This window comes from Protopterus annectens, chromosome 9.part0, assembly GCF_019279795.1.
Source record: "Protopterus annectens isolate FY-2018-M chromosome 9.part0, PAN1.0, whole genome shotgun sequence".
Taxonomy (NCBI): Eukaryota; Metazoa; Chordata; order Ceratodontiformes; family Protopteridae; genus Protopterus; species Protopterus annectens.
In genome coordinates, this window is record NC_056743.1 from 237,686,172 (window position 1) to 237,708,080 (window position 21,909).

At 37.4% G+C, this 21,909-nt stretch overlaps 1 protein-coding gene across 1 annotated transcript in view; it reads right to left on the reverse strand.

Annotated features, from left to right (window-relative positions):
• TRIM66 (tripartite motif containing 66) overlaps nucleotides 1–21,909 on the reverse strand; it is a 419,382-nt gene that overhangs the window by 81,408 nt on the left and 316,065 nt on the right. The window contains exon 11 of the mRNA XM_044082811.1: nucleotides 2,507–2,779. Coding sequence (XP_043938746.1) covers nucleotides 2,507–2,779 — 273 coding nt within the window. The remainder of the gene's footprint in view (nucleotides 1–2,506; nucleotides 2,780–21,909) is intronic.

Below are 21,909 nucleotides of genomic sequence, written 5' to 3' on the forward strand. Positions count from 1 at the left end.
TTGCCAGAGACCTGAAGCTCAAGGGAGACAGATGCAGGCCATCTCTGGCAAAACATCATGGTGTGTCGATCAAGTCTTCCAGGTTGTCTGGTACTGGATCCCCTTGGAATGACATCAGAAAATAAGCCAATTGTCAATCATTTTCTGTTTGCATTGAGGCATCATTCTGGGTGATGGTAGAATGCTGCTGAAGTCTAGGGACATACCTGCCTGGGACACATTCAGTGAGCTCGATCATGTCTCTTTCTTTTTATAGTCCAGGGAGGTATGTCTCAAGTCATTCATGCCAACATGGACTATGACAGAGTCACAACAGTACCTACTGTTGAGAGACTTGAGTGCATGGGTAATATGGAGGATTCTGGCACCCGACAAACAACTAACCTTGAGTTTCTCCTTATCCAGCCTGGTGAGGGGCACATCTGTGTGTGTCACAATGGAGTCTCCTGTGACTAATTTGTTGGGTTTATGTTTAGGCCTTAGTGGCTGTGAAAGACAGGTGTGTGGACTGTGTGTAGTGTGCACACACCTTTGTCTCACAAGCACTAAGGCCTAACCATAAATCCAACATATTAGTCATAGTAGACTCCTTTGTGAGACAAACAGATGTGCCCCTCACCAGGCTGGATACGTTTGTTCTAGAGGTGATGGATATGTTGGGATATGAAATTATGCCAATGAGTCTCATTTATCTGCTGATTAAAATTTAGTTCCTTTAACCAAGTATTTGAGGTACCATCTGTTTAGTGAAGGAATAGGAGGACAAAAATGGATGAACCATACCTTTCAACCTCTAAGCACAACACATCTGGATGAAGCCAAAAAGAATGTGGGGGACATAGACACAAAAATCAGGGGTAGATTTTAAATACTGCTCACATAAATGTAGAAGGTTGCTAAAATAGCAGGTTTTGCATTAGCATGCGTTTTCTGAAGGACATGAAGTTTGAAACTTAAATGAGTATGTCATTATTTAGTGACTTCGATCCTCAATGATTTAGGGCGGCTGCGGTGGTGCAGTGGTTAGCGTTGCCACCTCACAGCAAGAGGTTCTCCGGTTCGATTCTCGGCTGGGGTGCCTTCTGTGTGGAGTCTGCATGTCCTCCCTGTGGTCGTGTGGGTTTCCTCCGGGTGCTCCAGTTTCCTCCCACATCCTAAAGGCATGCATGTAGGTGGATTGGACACTCTAAATTGACCCTAGGTGCAAGTGTGTGCATGTGTGCGTCTCCTGTGGAAGGTTGGGCATTGGGCTGGCAACTCAACACCGTAAAACTCCACTGCCAATCATGATCGGACAGGTGATCTGCTGTGGCGACCCCTAAGCAGGAAAAAGCTGAAAGAAGAATCCTCAATGATTTGGCAGAAAACTACAAATTTTATGAGGAATGGACCCAAATTATGAGGCAAAAATTTGGGCATTCTGGGAAAATCTGGACACTTGAGCAGTATGGCTGGATCTTTCATGGCTCAGGCTAGACACAGATATCAATGGAGGCATCTATAAGAGACCAAGTAGAGGGAAAAGGTTGCAGATCTGTGCCAATAACTAAGATTTCGGAGGTCACTGATCTTCTGAGAAAGAATCTCTGAGGTCTGTCACATTGAGAAATATGTTTAGACAAATATGTGTCAAAAGGTGCATTATATTCAATAATGGGCGTGATGAGATATGAGTTGAGGGGAATTGAGACTTCTTTTGATTTAGTGGCGATGCCTTTGGAAACTAGATGGGCCACTCAGAAAGCTTTCCAAATTACCTCAGAGACACAATGGTCAGATAAGGAATTAATCAACAAGAGTGCTTAGAACCCTTACAACAGTGACTGGAAGGGAGCGTTATCTACATGGTAAGTGAAAATGTTTACTTATTTATTTATTTTTTACCAAAAAAAAATTTGAGACCATTGTCCTTGCATCAGTTGTTAACGTGATCTAATCCATGATGGAGCAATCTGGAGTCTGTGGAAGATCAAATAACAGCACTTAATTTACAGCTGCCTGCCAAAGATCTGCGAATTACATGCCAAATAATAGAGTGCTCAACACCTTGCCCTATTGTCCTGACTAGAAACTTTTTTCCTTTCACCTTTCAATGTGCCATCTGCCAGTAAATAACTTCTCAAAATATGTAATATCAGAACAAACAAATAATCAGTGTAGGGGCACAGAGTCACTCCATGTAACCAGTTAGGAGTTAAACCATACAGTATCCAGTGTAGTGTACACTGGCCAGGACAGATCTCAGTATAATGTTCCGGGTGACAACCAGGCTCAACTCAGTAAGAAAGCTGCAGACTTCCAAAATCGTAAGGTTAAAACAAAGTATCACAAGGCACAGTCTAGGAGGAGGAAACATTTAGCATCTCCCACCACCTGGGTGACACAAACAAGTAATTTTGCATTTTTAAAACATGTAATATGTGAATCTGTGACTTACTCTAATTACACAACAGACTCTCTTTGAAACAAATAAAAAAATCCACCTTATGTCTATAGGCAGTTTTACCTTGCACTGAGCTTTCCCAAAGTGTGCAATGCTCGTTGATGGGTTCTCTGTGTCTTTGGTTGTCATTTCCTCAGAAATGCTTCCTATTGTAGAGCTGTAACATGGTACGTTTCCTGATGAAAGTTCGGATGGGTCCAATATACTGCACAGCTGCTGCTCTGCTGAATTAGTTGTATCTTGCAACTGAGGATTGGCTGAATTAGGTGGTCTTAGTGATGACGCATCCATACCAGACGTGCATGAAGGGCTTAACAAACTTCCAGAAATGGAACGCTGAAAAACAGCAATAAATCTCACCGATATTGCTAGAATGGCAACGTAATATTAAATAAAATTCACTCCAATGTTTGATGCAAGAAACTGCTATATTCAATTCTCTTTACAGAATTAGTATCAATGCATTTCATAGTTTCTGTCAGGGTTTCTTAATTAAAATATGTAACTGTTTCCTAAAAATAAAAATGACACAGCAACATATTCAACTCTACTTACATAACTATCGCAGTATTGATAATTAATACACAATGCTTCACATTGAATATGTCTGACACCTATATGTACTCTTTTCTACTCTGATATATTTAATATTGAGTATAAACTGGTTCAATTAACATGCCATTCAAATTAGTAGTTATTGATTATACAAATGACTGTCTTATTGCCATGGACTCTGAAAATTTTCTTTTGCTTAATAAAATATCTTGGTTCTTTCTAATAAGAGTTTTTGCGTGCAGACTATTAGTTATATATTTGGATAAGTGCACCAAATTATCATGATATTTCATTTAGATATATGTATGTGTGTGTGTGTGTGCTGTTGTTGTTTCTGGATCACCACTGCTCATACACTATGCAATCTGTGACCCACATTCTGTCACCATTAAATTGCTGATGAAGAACCTCACATAATACAGTTATCCTACAGAAAATAGATTGCTAAAATTTGGTGTACCATTCTGAGCGTTTCTAGAGGATGAAACCTTGTACTTCCAAGTTTAAATATAATTGCATTCAGAATGCGTCTGAACATTACTTTCATGTAGCTGCTGTGGTGTAATGCCTCTTAAATTGCATTAATATTTGTAATCCATATGCCCTTTTTATGAGTTTTATTAACCAGTTGTTAACAGGAGAGTTGTTATCCACTATTAACAATATGGGCTTCGGTGTACAGTATGTATCATTGACATTTAAAGTTGTCAGGCTAAATGCACACATTCAAGAATAACATGTGCATTTCTATTTGTCTCATATGTTATAGTTGGTGGAGGTACTCCTTCAGTTAGATAGTAAACTTCATTGTCCAGTTCAATTCTATTGAAGAAGCAGTGCATTGAGTCCTTCTGCTCATGCATTAGCATATGGATAAGGTACATAGGCAGGATAAACTTTATTAGTACAGAATTAAAATTAAAACATGCATTCTCTACTTCCTTCTTGTCCTAATGATTACCTGTCTCCATGACGTAAAACCAACACATAAGTGATGGAAACTTGTAAATACTTTAAGGCAACAAGACTGAAAACACACAAACTCCCCTCTAATTAAACCAGTATTAAACCAGCTTTGCAAGGGCTTCACCTGTTCAGTACACCATGATATAGGGGTCTTGTTCTCCCCACAACCATGTTACTCATATATATTACCTCTGAGAAAGTTGACTTCTGAGAAATACGTAATATCCTATCTACTTATGCAAAGCATGTAAATCAAATATTAGTTCTCTCACTTTAGAGTGCCAGTCACTAATGCCAAAATTGTATGCCTGCTGGCTAATTCATTTGTAATAAAAAGTTTGTCTGGGGTTGAAAGAAAAAGTAACCATCTGTTCTGTTTCTTCAGATGTTTCTAACTTGTGGGTTAGAATTCATATTACTGTGTTTTGTTCACATCTACTGCAGACATAGATGTACAATAAAATACTATTGTCCTATCTATTGGATGTCACTCATCAATGACTAAACCTAAGACAAAATTTTATGGCCACTGAGTAGAGTATTCTACACTTTAGAGCAGAGTAATTAAAGTTTACCAAAACTATCTGCAGAAAGTCCAAAATGTCAAATGGCTTATAACAAGGTCAATACTGGTGGGTATTTTTTGCTATATGCATTTTGCTGGAGCACCTGCTAAACAATAAGCACCCCCCGTTGGCCATACCAGTTTGTTCACCTGGATTCAGGATTTCCCATGAAGGTTAAAATTGGCTACTGGGTATCATTATACAGACAGGCTTAGCAGTCATTTGTGCCCTCACTTACAATGGCAAGAAGTGCAAACAACTGGTGTTGTCCTAACCAGAATACAGAAACAGTATTAGTTAAGTGATCACAAGGCCGTAAGATGTCTAGTCATATACACCTTTAAGAAGACTCACTTAAAAGTTTTTGGCATCCTTTAGTAGCACTTACTACTGCTTACCTCCCCAGTCAAGCAGGGCCATACATGATAACCCTGGTGAAAATTTGTGTCTACCCATCCATTAACAAGACTGGCCTTAAAGGTAGGCAAAGGAGTGTAGTGGCAACTAATCCCATATGTTGGGAATACATTGGGCTAGGAACCTATCCCTGCAGTGAGCCTTACTTATTTAATAGTGTAAATTTAGGCCCTAGAACAGGTGTTTGTAGAACAACTGGTTTTGTGAAGAAAGATAAGGGCAAATAGGATTGGGTGTTATATTGCCCTAAAAGCAAGACACAGGTCACCTGACAGCAGCTGGAAGGCTGTTAAATATAATGACAGCTGTCCTAATCTGTGAGGAAAATCAACACATTTTAACGACTTTAATTTAAATTTGGTTAAATTGCTGGAGCCTTTCTAGTTGAGCAATGTGCTTAGTAGAGTACATTAATAAGATGACTTATTTAAATCTTGCAGATATTTACTTGGAAATTAACTGGGCCTGACAGAAGGATTTCTTGACTATGGTGGAAAAATGGTGACCAAATTAGACAGAGAAAGAATTGTCCACATACACATGTCTGGTACGAGTGTATCTGAACAGGAGTACCACTTATAACATATGAGGTAGAATTCAGCTCCTTTTTTTTTCTTTTTGCTAAATGCTATTATGCTGCACTTTTTTGCATTTAGCTTGAGGCCATTTTTAGTACATCAGGTATATGCATATTCTCATTTTTGTTGGAGCAGTTTAGTATCAGCAGATAACAGTACCCATCTTGCAGTCATCAGCAAACTTGGTCAACCACACGTCAGGGATATTGGTTCAGATAGCTGTAAATTCAATGACAAATAGGAGGGGTCCCTGCACTGACATCTGTGGTACCCCACAGATTGCAATTTTGTGTTTACAGTGGGTACCAAAAACTTTCACTACTTGGGATCTGTTGGATATCCAATTTGCAATCCAGTAGACATTACAGGGGGTTACATTAAGTCTGTCTAATTCTTCAATAGTACAGGTAATGTAGGCTAGCGTCAGAATTCGTTGGCAGATGAAGATAATCGGCATGTGTAGAGGGGACCACTGCTCACAGCCTCTGCAACCTTTTCAGGGAAGTTTACTAGGCTCAGGAGATGGGACCTGCCTTTCACAAAACCAGACTAAGTGGTGTCTAGATTGGTTATGTTGCCTGTGCCTGCATAAAGGAGTTTTGCTATGATTCATTCTATGACTTTGCATATAAGGCTTGTGAGGCAGATAGGATTATAATTTCCTAGGTCTTCAGAGGGGCCACTCTTGTTTAAGCCACAGTGGCTGTTCTACATGGTGCAGGAGCTAATCTTACTGAAATAGTTAAGGTGAACACTTTAAGTAGAGGCTTGAATAGTTAATGCTTCACACTGACGAGAATGCAGCATGGTATGTTCTCTGATCCCATAGAAATATTATTTTTAGCCTTTTGCAGGGATAAGGTTTGTTCCAAGGTCATTTTAAGGGGAACAACATTTCGGGGATAATTGGTGTAGCAATCTGGGTAAGAGGGATAAATCTGCTAATTTATTGGTTATTTGATTGGGATCACAGTGCTGTTTGTTATGTATGAGCTCAGTGCATTTTTGAACATTATTCTTCAGGTTTGTAACTTAACTGTAGTTTCACTTGGTACCTATGGCAACACTGAATCTGTACTCTGCTTTACATTTTTTAACGGTGCTTACAAGTTCCTTGGTGGCATATTTTACTGTGGTCTTGAGTTAGGGGATAGGGACTTCTTCCAACTTTTTATTATTTTACTTCTTTTGTTATACATTTTATTACTTCAAGAGTTCCACAAGAAAAGTTTATTCCTGAATTCACCTGCATTTTACATGGGGACAAGGAACCCTGTCACCAGTGGGGCACCTCTGCTGTCCCTGTGTGAATGCATGCTTTCATGTGTTTGCAGGTAGTGTTCCTGCATTCACTGCTTGTTGTCTGAACACCCCTCCTTGGCACTATTGTGACAGTAGATAGTCCTAATCTACCCACCCTTCCAAGGATAGGCATTTTCATCAACCCCATGCCAGCAGTTGGGTCAGCAGGACAACAGTATGGACTTTATTCCTGTGTCCAAAAGAGCTGGTGAATATTGATGGCCATTTTAATTTATATAGCAGTATGTTTTAAAAGCTGCTGAACAATATAAAGCACAGAAAGTCAATGCACAGCAAACATGACTGCATAAAAAGAGATGTACTGTTTGCTGCAAATTATCTTTAATAAATATTTGAACGATATACAATTTGAGGTAATGCCTGTGCTGTAAATTAATATGTATAACCTTCTAATACATTCTCTAGTATTGTGAATATTATCTCTTGTTAAAAGCAAATTGTATCTACCCATAGTCCCCCAATACACACTTATTGTTGCCCTCTTATTATCAGATTATTGTCTTTGTTCTGCACCAAAAGTATTTTCACAGGTTCTTATTTATATGTTATTGATATTATTGTATATAAAGAGCATATCATACTGTTCTTATTTGTTAGATCTATCAGAAATCATGAGAAGCAAATTGCCCTCATCAGATGCAGTTTTGCTGAAGTGATGAAAAACTTTTGTCTACTTTCTTTTCACCAGATTCATTTTGAGACTTTTTTGCTCCCAGTGATAAAGCAAAGTATGCATACTTAATCAACCTCCGTTATACTGACCCCTTATAAGCCTTATTCATCCAATCACCAAACATAGTCATCTTACTTCCATGTTGTTTGATAACACACATTCTAACATGAGAACATATAGATGTTGATAAATTGACAAATCTGGTGACTTCAAGCATTTCAGTAGTGATTAGTACACATGTGAATATGGGCTCAGCAAAGGAATGAATGAACATGTCTAATGTGGTTAGTAGTGTGAACATAGGGACAGATTGTGGCATATGAGTGAGTGGGTTCAAGAGAGAGAGACAAAGTTGCTGTGTTGTGGGGTAGGAGTCAAGGAGAATCTGTTGCAGAGAGGGTAGCTGGTCAGTAATGGCATGCTTCTCAGAATCAGTCATTTACAGTTAGGGAGTTTGGAGATGAAACGTGTATGTGGGATGTGACTTTGTTCCCCATGGAAAATGGGATTGGGGGTTGCCATAATGGTTAACATGTCTACCTCATAGACAGAAGGTACAGGGTTTGATTCTCACCTTTGAGAGGAAAAGTTGCTAGGCTTAAAATGATTTACAAGAGCTGCTAGCCTAGAACTTATCTATGAACCGATAAAGGTAGACATTAGGTTATATTGCTGTGATGTCAGCTGCATTCAGTTGTTAGCTCACTCTGATTTTCATACTTTCGACTGATGGATACATTTTTTAGTTTATTTATTATTGTGATCCATGTTGTTCTCATGACATCAGACATATGCTTTACTTCCACCACCATCCATTGTGGTAGTGAAAGATTTGGGTACATGGCATTCAAACAAGTTGGACTTTTAACCTTTTTTACTTACCCCCAGTCCCCAAAATTAGCCCTTACATTTCCTGCATTGCGTGCTTTTAAGCTTCTGATGTACATGAATGGTATCACTATCTGTGTTATATACAGTATGTCCTATTATGCTGTGTACAGGTCCTATTGATACCTATATCACCTCCATGGATAATGTTGCACATTTTTCCTATACTCTCCCAGCTATCACTCCAGTGTAGAGTGTTACTCAGTGAACCATGTCATGAAAAGTACTTTGGCTATCATATCCAGAGTACTAGCAAATCAGCTTTACGCTCAGTTGGCCCTTGTAGAAGCAGTGTTTGTGAGTTTGTATAGTTCCGAAACCGCTATCTGGAATGTCTTTCTATACAACCATTAAAGCTCAAGCCTTCAAGTTGTTTGACTCTGCATTAGTCTTCAGTTATATATATATATATATATATATATATATATATATATATATATATATATATATATATATATATCGGGTCTATGTCCAAAATGTCGAATACCATATGTTTGAGACCATATGGTTGACATTTGGAAGTTCGAATATATAACAAAAAAAAAAAAAGAAAAACATACCTTAATATTGCGAGCAGGGAGGAAAGCTCCCCTATACCCCCACACCTCCTACTTAAATATACAGACTCCGAGACCACCCTTCAGTACAGAAAAGGGAAATTCTCCCATTCTGCACCGTATGGCACTGTTAAAAGTCATTCTTCGAATACTTGAAATGTCGAACATATGGTCTCGACTGTATGACGTTCAACATTTCAAGCATTCGTTTAATTGACATAGACCCATATATATCAAGGATGTGTGGACATGCTGCTGTATGCTTTCATCTCTTGAGGGTTTTGGCACTTGAGAAATATACACACCAGTTGACAGGACTATTTATCTAGTCATCATCTGGATTATCCAATATTTTCATATAAATACATCATCAAAATGAAGAATACAAATCATGTAAGAGTCAGGTTTTTAATAAAGCAGAAACAAGCAGGTGTTTGCACATTTTTGTATTAGGCCATTAACAAAACAGATGTTTTATGCTTTTAGTATTGCACCCTTAAAGCCCCTTAAGTGTTATTAAACATAAAGGATTGCTAAAGCTGAGTTTATTCCAAGGGAATAGTTTTATCTTAACATCCCCATACAAATGTCTATAATAATGTATAGGCCAACAGCTTAGTTTCTGTGTTCATACAGTTAGTATAATAGCCATATAAAACACACAAAGCACTAGGCATACATTATTATGTAAAATGTTGCCCCATTGGTACACCAACATGTCAGGGGATGTCTGTCTAGGGGACATCTTTGCAAAAGTTATATTAGAAAGTCAGCTTAGTGTGATATATAAATGTGTGTTTGGAGTGCGTTATTGCTGTGTTCTTTGTTGGCGTTTCTGAGTTGCAGTGTTCATTTTTGGCGCTTTTTGACAATAAAGCCGTCTTACCCTACTATCTGGAAAGGATTTATTTGTGCTTGGGACAGTGGTGGCTTTTACGTTAATTGGATTTTGTTTCCACTACTTGCGCAACGATACTTTACTACTTTGTGATATATAAATACTTGTGCCGAGATATTTCTTATGACCCTACCAATGTATAATGCTTAATAAAATCATCGATCCACCAAAGCTAAAGAAGCAATATGATAGGAATAGCATAATGATCAATTAATTTAAGTTACTAGATTGTGCTAGTCTTATATGTTGCCCAATTACTGAAGCCTAAACACATATTATTAGTGTTAATGAAAACACAATGGAAGGCATTCTTCTGATACCCTTGAAAAACTAATGTGATGGAGACTTGCAATTCATCTACGATGTTAAGACATCAATACATTTGAAATACTTATGTAATGATTATTTTCACACCATTCTTAATAATGCCAATTCTGTGTACCAGCAGCAGATTAGTATTACAAGCATTCCCATGCATTAATGCTACTAAAAACAATGAATGTGGCATAAAGTACTTGTTATGTGACTTGTACATGACATACACTATAGTCCTAAATATTGCATGTTATATATTTCCTACCTGTATAATGTTATTGCTTACTGCTGCTTTTCTTATAAAAACTGTACAAGAACACTTCCCAACTATTCTTCTTTCTATGCCACCCTTATACCCGCATCATATTACATAACTTTTAATGGTCTGACATCTTCTGCAGGATTATATCTCTGTCTTAGGCCTGTTGAGTGTTTGGGACTGGTTCTTGGTTCCCATATGATATGACCTGGAATGGTTAAAGTGGATATCTAAAAACAGAAGGAAAGCCTTTGATTTTTAAGGGCTCATATTCTGGAAGTATATAAGCAGGTGATGTACAAAACTAAAATCCATGGACAGCAATTGGAGTTAATAGAAATGAAACCTTGTCTTTGGGACTATGAGAAGAATATAAACTAGTAAACATAAACTCATAACTATATCTGTATGAATGACTTCATTATAGTTTTATTACTAACTAGTGCATCTATAAATTCATTACAGCTACTAAGAAATATAAACAGCTGACTAGCTCTAAATGATTACTTTATTGGCCTTAAAGGCCTAACGCAAATGGACTGTACTCAAATTCCATAACATTTGCATAATTCTTATGCCTGGTATATTAGTAATAAAAAACATACGGCTTGCTAATTCCAAAACAGTTTGGTTAGTTCCCTGCATTGAGAATATCACACAGCATTTGCCTCTGTGTTACTGTGAATGAATAACAACAATCGGAGCAGAAGAGCAGAGATTTTGCTTATGATGTCTTGAAAGACGTAGCAAAACAGATATCTTCCCCCTTGTACACAAAAAATAAATAGTTTTTCTTCCTCTAAAGACACAAAGAGTCATGAATTGAACATGTTTTGTAAGAAGCTATGACCGCTAAACCTACTGGGAAGCAAACTATAGTCATGTACAATACGCTTGAAATCCGGCAATTAACCATCAGCATATAAAAAATAAGTAGGTTACCGTGGTTTCAGCAGCTAATGTGCGATCATGCAAAGCTTTATCATATCATGCTGTCAAACATCATTATATACACTAATGGAATCAGATGGGCAAAGACATAACAGATACTTACCTTGGAGAAAAAATGAATTATTTGAGTGAGATTCAAAGCATTACAATGACTCCTGCCATTAAGCAATGTCTATAAGATCTAGTGTGTCAGATTGCCAGAGCTGTAAATCCTCATAAATGAGTGAGGAATACCAGTGAGCAGAGGACTGCAGAGAATATTGAAACACTGTTGTTAGGAGAAACAAGTCCCATAGCAGCTCATTATATCATGAGGTAAAACAAATGCAGATCTGTATAATCAGTTTTGTTCTAATAATAGTCTTGGTTTTGTGCTAGACAGGCAAAAAACATTACATATGTGTAGCAGTACATTACTGTCGTACAATTACTTAACTTCTTTGTACATTTCTGTCATACTTAGAATGCAACAGACAAGATACATAATTGTGATATGAGAAGCGTGTGAAATATGCTTCTAGAACTGCACAAGTAATACATTTTCAGTGCACATTAATCTGGAACTAGGAAAAATAGATTATGAAGCAATTCTAAATTCATATGTGAGTGTGCATAAGCTAAAACCTGAGTGTGCTTGAGAAGTGACTAGATTACAGACAGAACAGTATAGTGATAATTCTTCTCTGTACTTGGTAAAATATTAATACTTCAAATGAAAACTTGTGAAGAATTTTTACAGCCAAATATGATTCAAATGCTACAGATAAAAATCAAGTAATTACTTTTTAGGTCTCAGCTGTTTTTTACTTAAAGAAAAACAATGCCTGCTGTTACACATGTAAGCAAGTAATAATACTGCAGTATGTTATACTAATAATACTGCAGTATGTTATACTAGTAAAGTGACATGAATACCTTTTTGTCATTTCTTTGTGGTTGCAGGTCTTAATACAACTCTCTGATGTTACAAACATTCCCCTTTGATGGCACAATATGTATGTATGCACACAGAACAAGAGAATGATACGTAGCTGAGTGCACGTTTACCTTACAAAGAATAAAAACATTGTTCATCATTGCCATCTGAGACATGGCTGTTACACTTTTAAATAATACAAAATAGTCCAGAGAGATTTAGCCATGTTTTGTTTTCCACTTTACTTATGCTATAAGTGACCTCCAAGCTGTTGTAAGATAAACAGTTATCAGTTAAAAAAAAATCAGCTGACCTACTAATCAAGAATTGTAGTTTATGAATTCAGAGTTAATATGCTATGCTTGTTCAGTACAATAAAACTACTCAAAGGGTGAAATTTATGGCATGACATCATCCTTTTGCAGAACATCATCACAGATTTACTCATGTTTGAGGACTCTGTGCATTTATTGCTTGCTTGCAGATGGCATACTTTAACTAGCTATGTAAAATCTTGAAATGGGATTTGTATATTTTGTACACTTTGACCCGAACTAGCCTGAGTTGGAGTAGTTCACATGCAAAAATAAAAATATTCTTCAGATGCATATAAAAATTAGGACTCATACCTTCTCTAGTTGAGTAAAGCTAATCAATTATGATTCTATGCATAATACAGAGGATACTGCTGAGTAGAATGGAATAAAAGATACTGATTTCATGTCATGTAACTTTGGCCAAACATAATATTTATGAATTTTTAAGTCTATTTTCTTCTAGATGATCCTGTGTTGTAGCTGGTGAAATTCTGCATTTAGCCTAACTTTCCAGCATAGCATTGAAATCCTTAGTGATTGACTGCTAAATGATCAAATGACCACATGCTTTGTCCTGGAAACATCAACTTCTATTTCTCTAGTGCACAACCTGCTTTCACTGCAGCTTACTAAGGGAGGAACTCCATACAGAGCAAGACCTTTGGGGTTAATATAAATATGCAACACAGTGAGTGGAATGGTACTGAAATAAACAATTAAATGACAGGGTGTGCATGCTTGATGCAATACCATGACTTTTGCCAGTGAACTAGAAATCAGATTTTGAACCCACATACAATGTACTTGAAATGGAATACATCCTGTAGTAAGTATGGCTGGAACTTTATAACTCCTGCTGCATGGTTACTGCAAAAATGACAGTGTCACACAATGGCACAAAACCAAAATCAGAGGCGATCTCTGCTGAACATACAAGGCCATGTTAAACCCTGAGCTGTTGGACATGCTACACTTAAAGAAATCCCAATCCCTCAGAGCCACATGCTCCAGGGATCTAAACCTTGTCATCACAATGAACAAAACATGCTGGAGGGATAGGTTCCTGACCCAGAGCCTCCCCAGACTCTGGAATAGACTGCTCATACATATCAAGCAGAGCGCCTCCTTGGCCCTCTTCAAAAGGAACCTTGACGATTGGATGGGGAGATAGGAAATTCATACCAAACACAAAAATGGTCCAGCACCAAGGAGGATATGAAGAAAATCAATTCTTTATTGTGGCAACTCCAAAAATAGTAGCAAACCGGTTTTGGCAATAATAATTCTTTCTTCAGTGTTAAAACACACAAAGAAATCCTGATGATTTAAATAATAAAAGACATAATTGGAATCATCTTCTTATTGGTTCATACCAAAATTAGCCAAGCTCATTAAGGCCAGACTTAAACACAGCACCTAGCCTAACACTCCAACTTGATTCTTTTTTGTTTAAAATGGTAGGCCGCCCTGCTTTACACATTCTGTTGTCCTGAACGTTATCTATAATGATAAAATTAAATCTAGCAGTGGTGTAAGTCAAAATATATTTGAATATTGAGTTAGACACTCTTGTTTCTAATGTCACTGAGGTGTTCACTGATATGAAACCTCAGTGGCCATGAGATTTGTCCCACAAAGAAGGCGGAACAAAAACAGGTTACTAGATATATGACCCAGTCACTGCTGCAATTTCCAAAAGAATAAATCTTGTATATCTTGGAGGTATTGCTGCTGGTAAACGCTTTAGTCTTTAAGACATATGTACACGCAGAACAGTGACCACAAGGAATACTGCCCACCAGTTTGTCCCCAAATAGTGTCAGCTGCTGCTGTGTATTGGAAGGTGACGAATGCTTATAATGAGTGAAATGAGAGTTGAGTATTGGAAGGTGACGAATACTTAGAATGAGTGAAATGAGAGTTGAGTGTAGGACCTCTGTGATATGAAAACAAACAATGTGGTGATAAGAGTTCAGATAATTTTTCATTGGCCAAAAGTGTGTCTCAATGATTGTCAATGATTTGTCTAAATGTGTTAATGTTGCATCCAAAGGAGGTGACCAGGCGTATGGGTTGAGAAGGATTTCTCTCCAGACTGTTAGAGGTATGTTGATACTGCAAAAGATTGGCCCTAGATTGTTCTGAGGCAAATGAACAGGCCTAATTTATATTATGAGCCTGATAGCCCCTGCAGAGGAACTTATTAGTTAGATCCTGTTGCTGTAATGAAAAGCCCTGCTTCATAGAACAGATGAGATTAATCCTGAGAAACTGGGACTTAGGGATGTTGTGGATGATGTGTCAAGGATGATGACTTGTTGCATGAAGCAGGATATTGAACTGGGGAAATTTCCAGAAAACTTTTGTTCTCAACATATGATAACTCTCTCGAATAACACTCAAGTCCAAAAAAGTGATTTGATTATAATCCCATTTCAATGTGAAATGAATGTCCCACTTATTTTCATTTAGGTATTGTACAAATTCCTGTATATAAGTCACATCTCCTCTCCACACCATCCAACAATCATCCAATTTGTTGTTGTTTGTCTTTTGGCTTTTCCCGGTTAGGGATCGCCACAGCGGAACTCCGATCCGCTAATGATTGGCAGTAGATTTTTACGAATGCTAAGGTGCCAGCTCGACGTCCAACCTTCAAATGAAAGCACGCCCATTTACACATGTCTTTTGAATGCCCACCCAACCGTGGGGAGGACATGCAGACTCCACACAGAAGGCACTCCCCTCACTCCAGCCGAGAATCGAACAGGAGAACCTCTTGCTGTGAGGCAACAACGCTACCACTGCACAACCACGGATTATCCCAACAATCATCCAAGTACTGCCTCCAAATGTCCAATTCTTCCAAAAATATATTGTGGCTGGCATCATAAATAAGCTGTTCTTCAATGTACCCCATGAACAAGTCAGCATAAATGGGGGCAAAAGAAGCCCCCATGGCAGTCCCTCTAATTGCCAGTAACATTTACCATGGAAGTAAAACACATTCTTTATTAATTTGTCTAACAGAACTTGTTCTAACAAAGTGTTAAACCCAGGAGTGTATATGTCAGCTTTTTCCAACCAAAAGCGAATGGCTTCTAGACCCGCCCAATGGGGAATGTTAGTGTATAAAGCGGTGACGTCCGATGTGCACATCAACCAACTAGGATCCAGCTGAGTGTTGGTAATGATCTGAAGAAACTAGGTGGTATCCTTAATCCTTGCTCTAACCATAGATAGTAAAGGTTGTAGATACTCAGTCAAAATGGCCGATAAAGGCTCAGTCAGAGACCCCCTGCCCGATACAATCGGTCTCCCCGGTGGCTGGGTAGGATGTTTATGTATTTTGGGCAGCCAATATAGGTATTGAGATTGTGGGTCAGGTACAATAAGTTGGAACTCTTTGTGATAATACCTTCCTGCTGAGCCAGTTTCAAAAACTGATCAATTTCTTTTTTAAATTTGAAAGTGGGCTCCAGTGGCATGTGCATATAGAACTGGCCATTAGATAGTTGATGTTCAGCCTCAGCTAAATACATGGACCAGTCCATGACAACCACCACCCCCTTTGTCTGCTGGTAGGATTACCAAATCATGAAGTTGGGTTAGAGCCTGTTGTTCCTGTTTGGTGAGATTGTGTCTGATGTTACTGTATACATTTATGTTAAAATGTAGATCTTTGAGAACATATTCTTTGAATATTGAAACATTTGAGAAAACATTCTTTGAATATTGAAACGTGATTGTCCATGGGTGGCATGAAATTGGAATTGTGGAAGTGAAAACCAGTAGATCTTTGAGACTGGAAAGTCCCTGAAAAAAACTGTTTCAGATTTAATATTCTACAAAAATCATTACAGTCATTGACAAATGTGTCTTCATTGACAAAAAAAACCCGGGACAAAGTTTAAACCCTTATTCAGTAGGTTTATTTCAATATCAGACAAAGCCTGACTAGCGATATTGTGCACATTGTTGTGATTAACATTTAGTGAGGTAGAATCATATCCACAAGTTGTTGAATGCTGCCTACTCATTTGATGTTTTCTACCCCCTCTGTGTCTCTTCCCCCTAAAGGGTCAGTAGTGGGCCTTCTCTGGCAACGGGCGACTCCTGGGTACAAGTCAATTCCACATCAGTGGTGGATAAAGATTTGTCTCCCGATGTGCCCCCATGACCATTCCCATTATTCTTCAATATTGACCTTGGTCTTTTCCTTTTACTAACCTGTTATAACCTTGGTCCTGGAATCTAACATTCTTTTGTATACCAAAAGGCTTCCCTCTATCATAATTTGAAATGTCAAGATTAAACTTCTGCATCGTCTTCTTTTTTAATTGCTGTTCTAAAACAGATAGATCTTTAGCCAGTAAATGAAGGTGTTTAGTAAAAAAAAAAAGGTTCCCCTTCATAACATTTTACCTCCTCACAATTAAGTCCAACTTCTCCAATGCATTGGTCAATGGTTCTCTCATAGTACGAAATAAGAGTATCTACAGAAGCCATAGAGGCTTTATGTTGAGTCTGAACCCAATCCTGTAATAACTGATCATCCACCTGGCTCACTAAGAGTTGAATTTGAACCCTTAGTCCACGTGGGGTGATATCTTTAAATTTGTACACCTTAAAAAGTTTCAGATGCCAAATATTGGACCTCAGGGTTCTCATATTTTTGGTGAGTTTTGAAAAAGTGTGCCACAAATGCTATCAGGGTCTGTAACCCCTGTAGTGTAATTGTCTAAACCTGGTTGTCTCAAACCAAAGGCTTCCAAGACCCTCCAATAATTTTGAGAGATCCATCATAAATATCCCCTGTATATCTCAAATTCAATGACTGGTACCTTCAAGACTAGTTATAACCAACAGTAATAAACTGAAGTATAATAACTGAATGTGGCCCTAGATCAGGACCAAAATAAACTAAAACAGTGAAGACATGAAAGTTATATCACAAAAATAGAAATAATAGCCTGGTTCACATAAATAAGAGTGACAATGTCTAGGAAACTGAATGTCCAAATCGACCCCCGATCTGAAAAAGATAGCTACCAATAATCAATTTCTCTACACTCAGTACCTCTCTCTCTCTCTCTCTCTATATATATATATATATATATATATATATATATATATTTATGTGGGTCTACATCTTTTGACCTGACACTTCATTTGACTGACACTTCATTTGACTGACAAGTATTATTAGCAAGAAAATGGAATATGCCCCCTTCCCCACTGCAGTGCGACCCTGGAGTTAGAATATATAGTTAGGGGGGGTGTGGGGGGTGTGAAACCCCCCACTTCATTTCATATGATATTGTTAACTTTTGATGTAATATTGCTTAGTAACAGAAAAGTAAGTGGGGGGCTTCGCCCCACACCCCCCCCGTTGTGGGGGGCTGTGCCCCCCCACCCCCCCTAACTATATATTCTAACTCCAGGGTCGTACTGCAGTGGGGAAGTGGGCATATTCCATTTTCTTGCTAATAATACTTATCAGGCAAATGAAATTTCAGTCATTTGGTCTCAGGCAAATGAGTGTCAGGCAAATGAAAGTTAGGTCAAAAGAAGTAGACCCATATATATATATATATATATATATATATATATATATAATGTAAAAAAACACCACCAGTATAGGCATCAATCACCAGAACTGCAACAGAACATAAATATAAAGGATCAGCCCCTGGTTAGCCAATTGCCCTGTTCCTTGAATAACAAAGTTGTAAGTATTAGAGGTCATAAACCAACACAGAGTTGGGGAATGAAATGGCCGACCTTCGTCTCTGCCATAAGTAATAAAAAAATGCACCCAACACACAACCAAAACACAAACAAAACAAATCAAATATGGCTGTTATGGGTCAAAATCTGACCTTCTTAGTTGGAAATCATAATGGCCGACCTTCATCTCTGGCCTTAATAAAGAAAGCACAACAGCTCACTTCAGATGTTGAGGGCTATTAGCATTTATATGAGTGACTTTCATCACCACCATGAACACCAAATCAGTATTATGTTGCAGCCCAGCCAATCCATAGATTTGATAATAATTATTATCAAGGAGCCACCTGGACAACAGCAATACCAAAAGATGTACTAAGCACTAATACAGTAGTGCCCTGTACAAAAAAGGACCTAATCAAGCATTCTACACCCCAAACTTATGTGAACGGCTATGTTAGCCATACAAAAAAATTGCAATTCTTCAAGTCCAATTGTTATACACAAGAAACTGAATATAACTGGTAATAAGGACCAAAATAATTCAATAGTTCAAATGAATCAGGTCTTTCAAAATTCAAAGTTCAAGGCCCAATGAGTTAAAGAGTTTGTGTATATGTGTACAAAAGTCACACTAATCCTAGAGCCAAACGCCCAAGCTCCGGATGACCAAGTCCACCTTTGGCAGCGATTTAAAGGCTGCAATATTGTGTATTTGTACATAGAGCCCCAAATAGAAGAATAGAGCCCAAATCCAAAAATATGATCATAATTTACAGTACCTGTTGATAGTTTATAAAAGCCAGTATGTAGATGCTTTGAGGTAGAAAAAACAAATATTCATACAAAGGAGGAAGTACAGTTCCCAATGCTAATGCAAAATTAATCCATGTGGCTCACTATAAGCCAGCTCTAATAGCAGACCCACATCTGCATCTGTAAGGGACAGCTGGTTATAGAAATGAAGGCTGTAATCCAACACCTTGTTTATTCTTCGTCACCAAACAAAAGTCATGCCCAGGCCGGAACACACTGCTAGTTGGTTTGAAATAAAAAAAAATGTTCACCAAAATGCACGATTGGTCCCATTCTGTATGAACCACAAATCTTGGTTGTGCAGAAAACTCTTTAGGCATACATAAGACGATTTAGTTGGAAAAAAAACAAAAAAAGGCTTGTATTTGTTAAGTGATAATTCCATTGATGTAAAAGCCAATAAATGAAGCTCGGGGTACCCATCCAACAAATATGTCCACCTTAAATATCAGTTTCCAGCCTTGAATGTTGTGACTTGTAGGAACCAAATATGAAAAAAGCTTAGACACAAATCACAATGCCTGTATGTGGCTTCCAAAAGCCAAGATAAAGAACCTTAGAGGATAAAGCCAAACATAATCCTTCATAAGATGGAATTCACAATGTTAGTGCAGAGTTAGGCCCAATCATGATTTGTAAACTATGACTGATAGCTGACCTACTCCATCAGTAAAAAGCAACCAAAATCCAGTGGTAATTGATGTACCAACCAAAACACCCTTAGTGATAATGAAAGATGAGGTCCAAACACAATACATCTCATCCGTTGTAAATCCCCAGCTGGTGATATGCCGAAAACCCCTTAGGCATACAGGAGGCATCTTAAGTTAAAAAGCAGGGCCAAAATTGAGAGACGACAAATAATTATAATAATTATATTATATATTTAGGAAATTCACCCCGGGGATCACGTCAGTCCCCCTGCTAGACAGGGGTCCAGGGAAGTAAATACTGTGGGAATAAAATATCCAGGGAATTGTTATGGCTAGGCTTGTACAGGCTCTAGGGCCGATAGCCTAGTACCAACCTATGAACCTCTAAATAAGTGAGACTATGCTTTTTATCAGTAATTCATAAAATTAATTAAGCTATTCTTCCATTCTACCACCACAAACATAACAGAAGCAGACCTCTCTCAGACCTGTCAGGAAATGATGTGCTACTCTATTTAAAAATTTAAATATTACTCTTCTTATACATAACAAAAAAATATAAACTGTATAACTTTAGTTTAAAAAATGAATTGAGTAATAAGATATAAAAAAATAAATACTGCTGTCCATCACCCACTATGAGAATGTAATACTTCTCACTTTTTTTGAAAACTAACTCACTTCTAAAAAAAAAAAAAAAAAAAAAAAAATACTGACTACACCAAAGATATCATGGTATGATTACAATAATCCATAATGTTGGCCTTGTGGATCATGATGGCTTTTAGTTACTCCTTGCAAGAATATCTGGTTTCCCATTCTTTGCCTCCCATTTCTTGAACTTTACTTCACACATAACTTTTGCTTGGTGTCTAACGAAAATGCACACAGATTTGTCTTACAAACCTTATAAGAAAATAAGTTCTGTTTCTGAAACTCAGAGTCCTGTCAGCAAGTTTATTCATCTTGACACTATTACTGGAGCACGTAAAAAGTACATTTAAATAATAAAATGACATTACAGATTTAAGATCTGCTACTCATTATGATCTCATGTGACACTTTTTTTCCATTTTAAAAAGTTGCTCACTTTTGAAATAAATACTGACAACTCAATCTATGCCATGTTATAATCTCAATAATTCCTGCTATAGCCAGCACAGTGGGTCATGTGGGATTTACTCTGGTTAGCGTCTGGTGTCTTGAGAATAAAGTTTGATGTGTCAAGCCTTACCACTTGGGAATAAATCTAATGATAACCAAATCACTGCCATGGAGTGTTGATTAATTATGAGAAGAGGAGAGTTTTACATCAGTTTCACTGGGTAAACATGTCTTTATCCATGAGTAAATTATTACATTAAAAGAAAAAACAAATAGATGGAAAACGCTCAATTTATTAACAAACAAAGCTTTCGGGAATGTCCCTTCTTCAGTGTTAAAATCAAACAATGATGAACCTTAAAATTTATAACAATTTCAAAAAAACCCTCACATGACACAGCGATCCAGTGTATAATCTAACATCATTAGCATCTCATTAAAAATGCAAATAATTCTAAAAAATGCAGCTTCCATTCTTATACATCATATTACATGCATATATGTGAGAATAGCATCGCAATACATATAAGAAAAATATTCAACTCTAAAAAGTTAATAAAATTATTAATTTATAAACACAACATCTATCCATCTATTGTCACATAATACACTCGACAACTAAATCGTTCAAAAAGTAATGGCACTAATTTAGCTTCAAAATGTATTCTTTACCTATTTATTCTCAACTATATCTAATTTATAATTCCTTTTAAGAGTACCTATTTACCTATACTGTTTCTGTCGAAAATCTAACATCAGTTTTAATGTTATTCTATTATTCAATCCTGGTATTCTATCTGCTGCTAATCTTATTATCGATTCATATTCTGATATTTCTAACTTATTGTTCTGATCACCCAATCGTACGTTTTTATATATAACGCCTCACATTAAGACGCTGTCCGGTTCGATTCTCAGCTAAGCGTCTTCTGCATGGAGACATGCGTGAAGGGTCATACCTTCGTTGAAGGTTGTGTGTCAGGC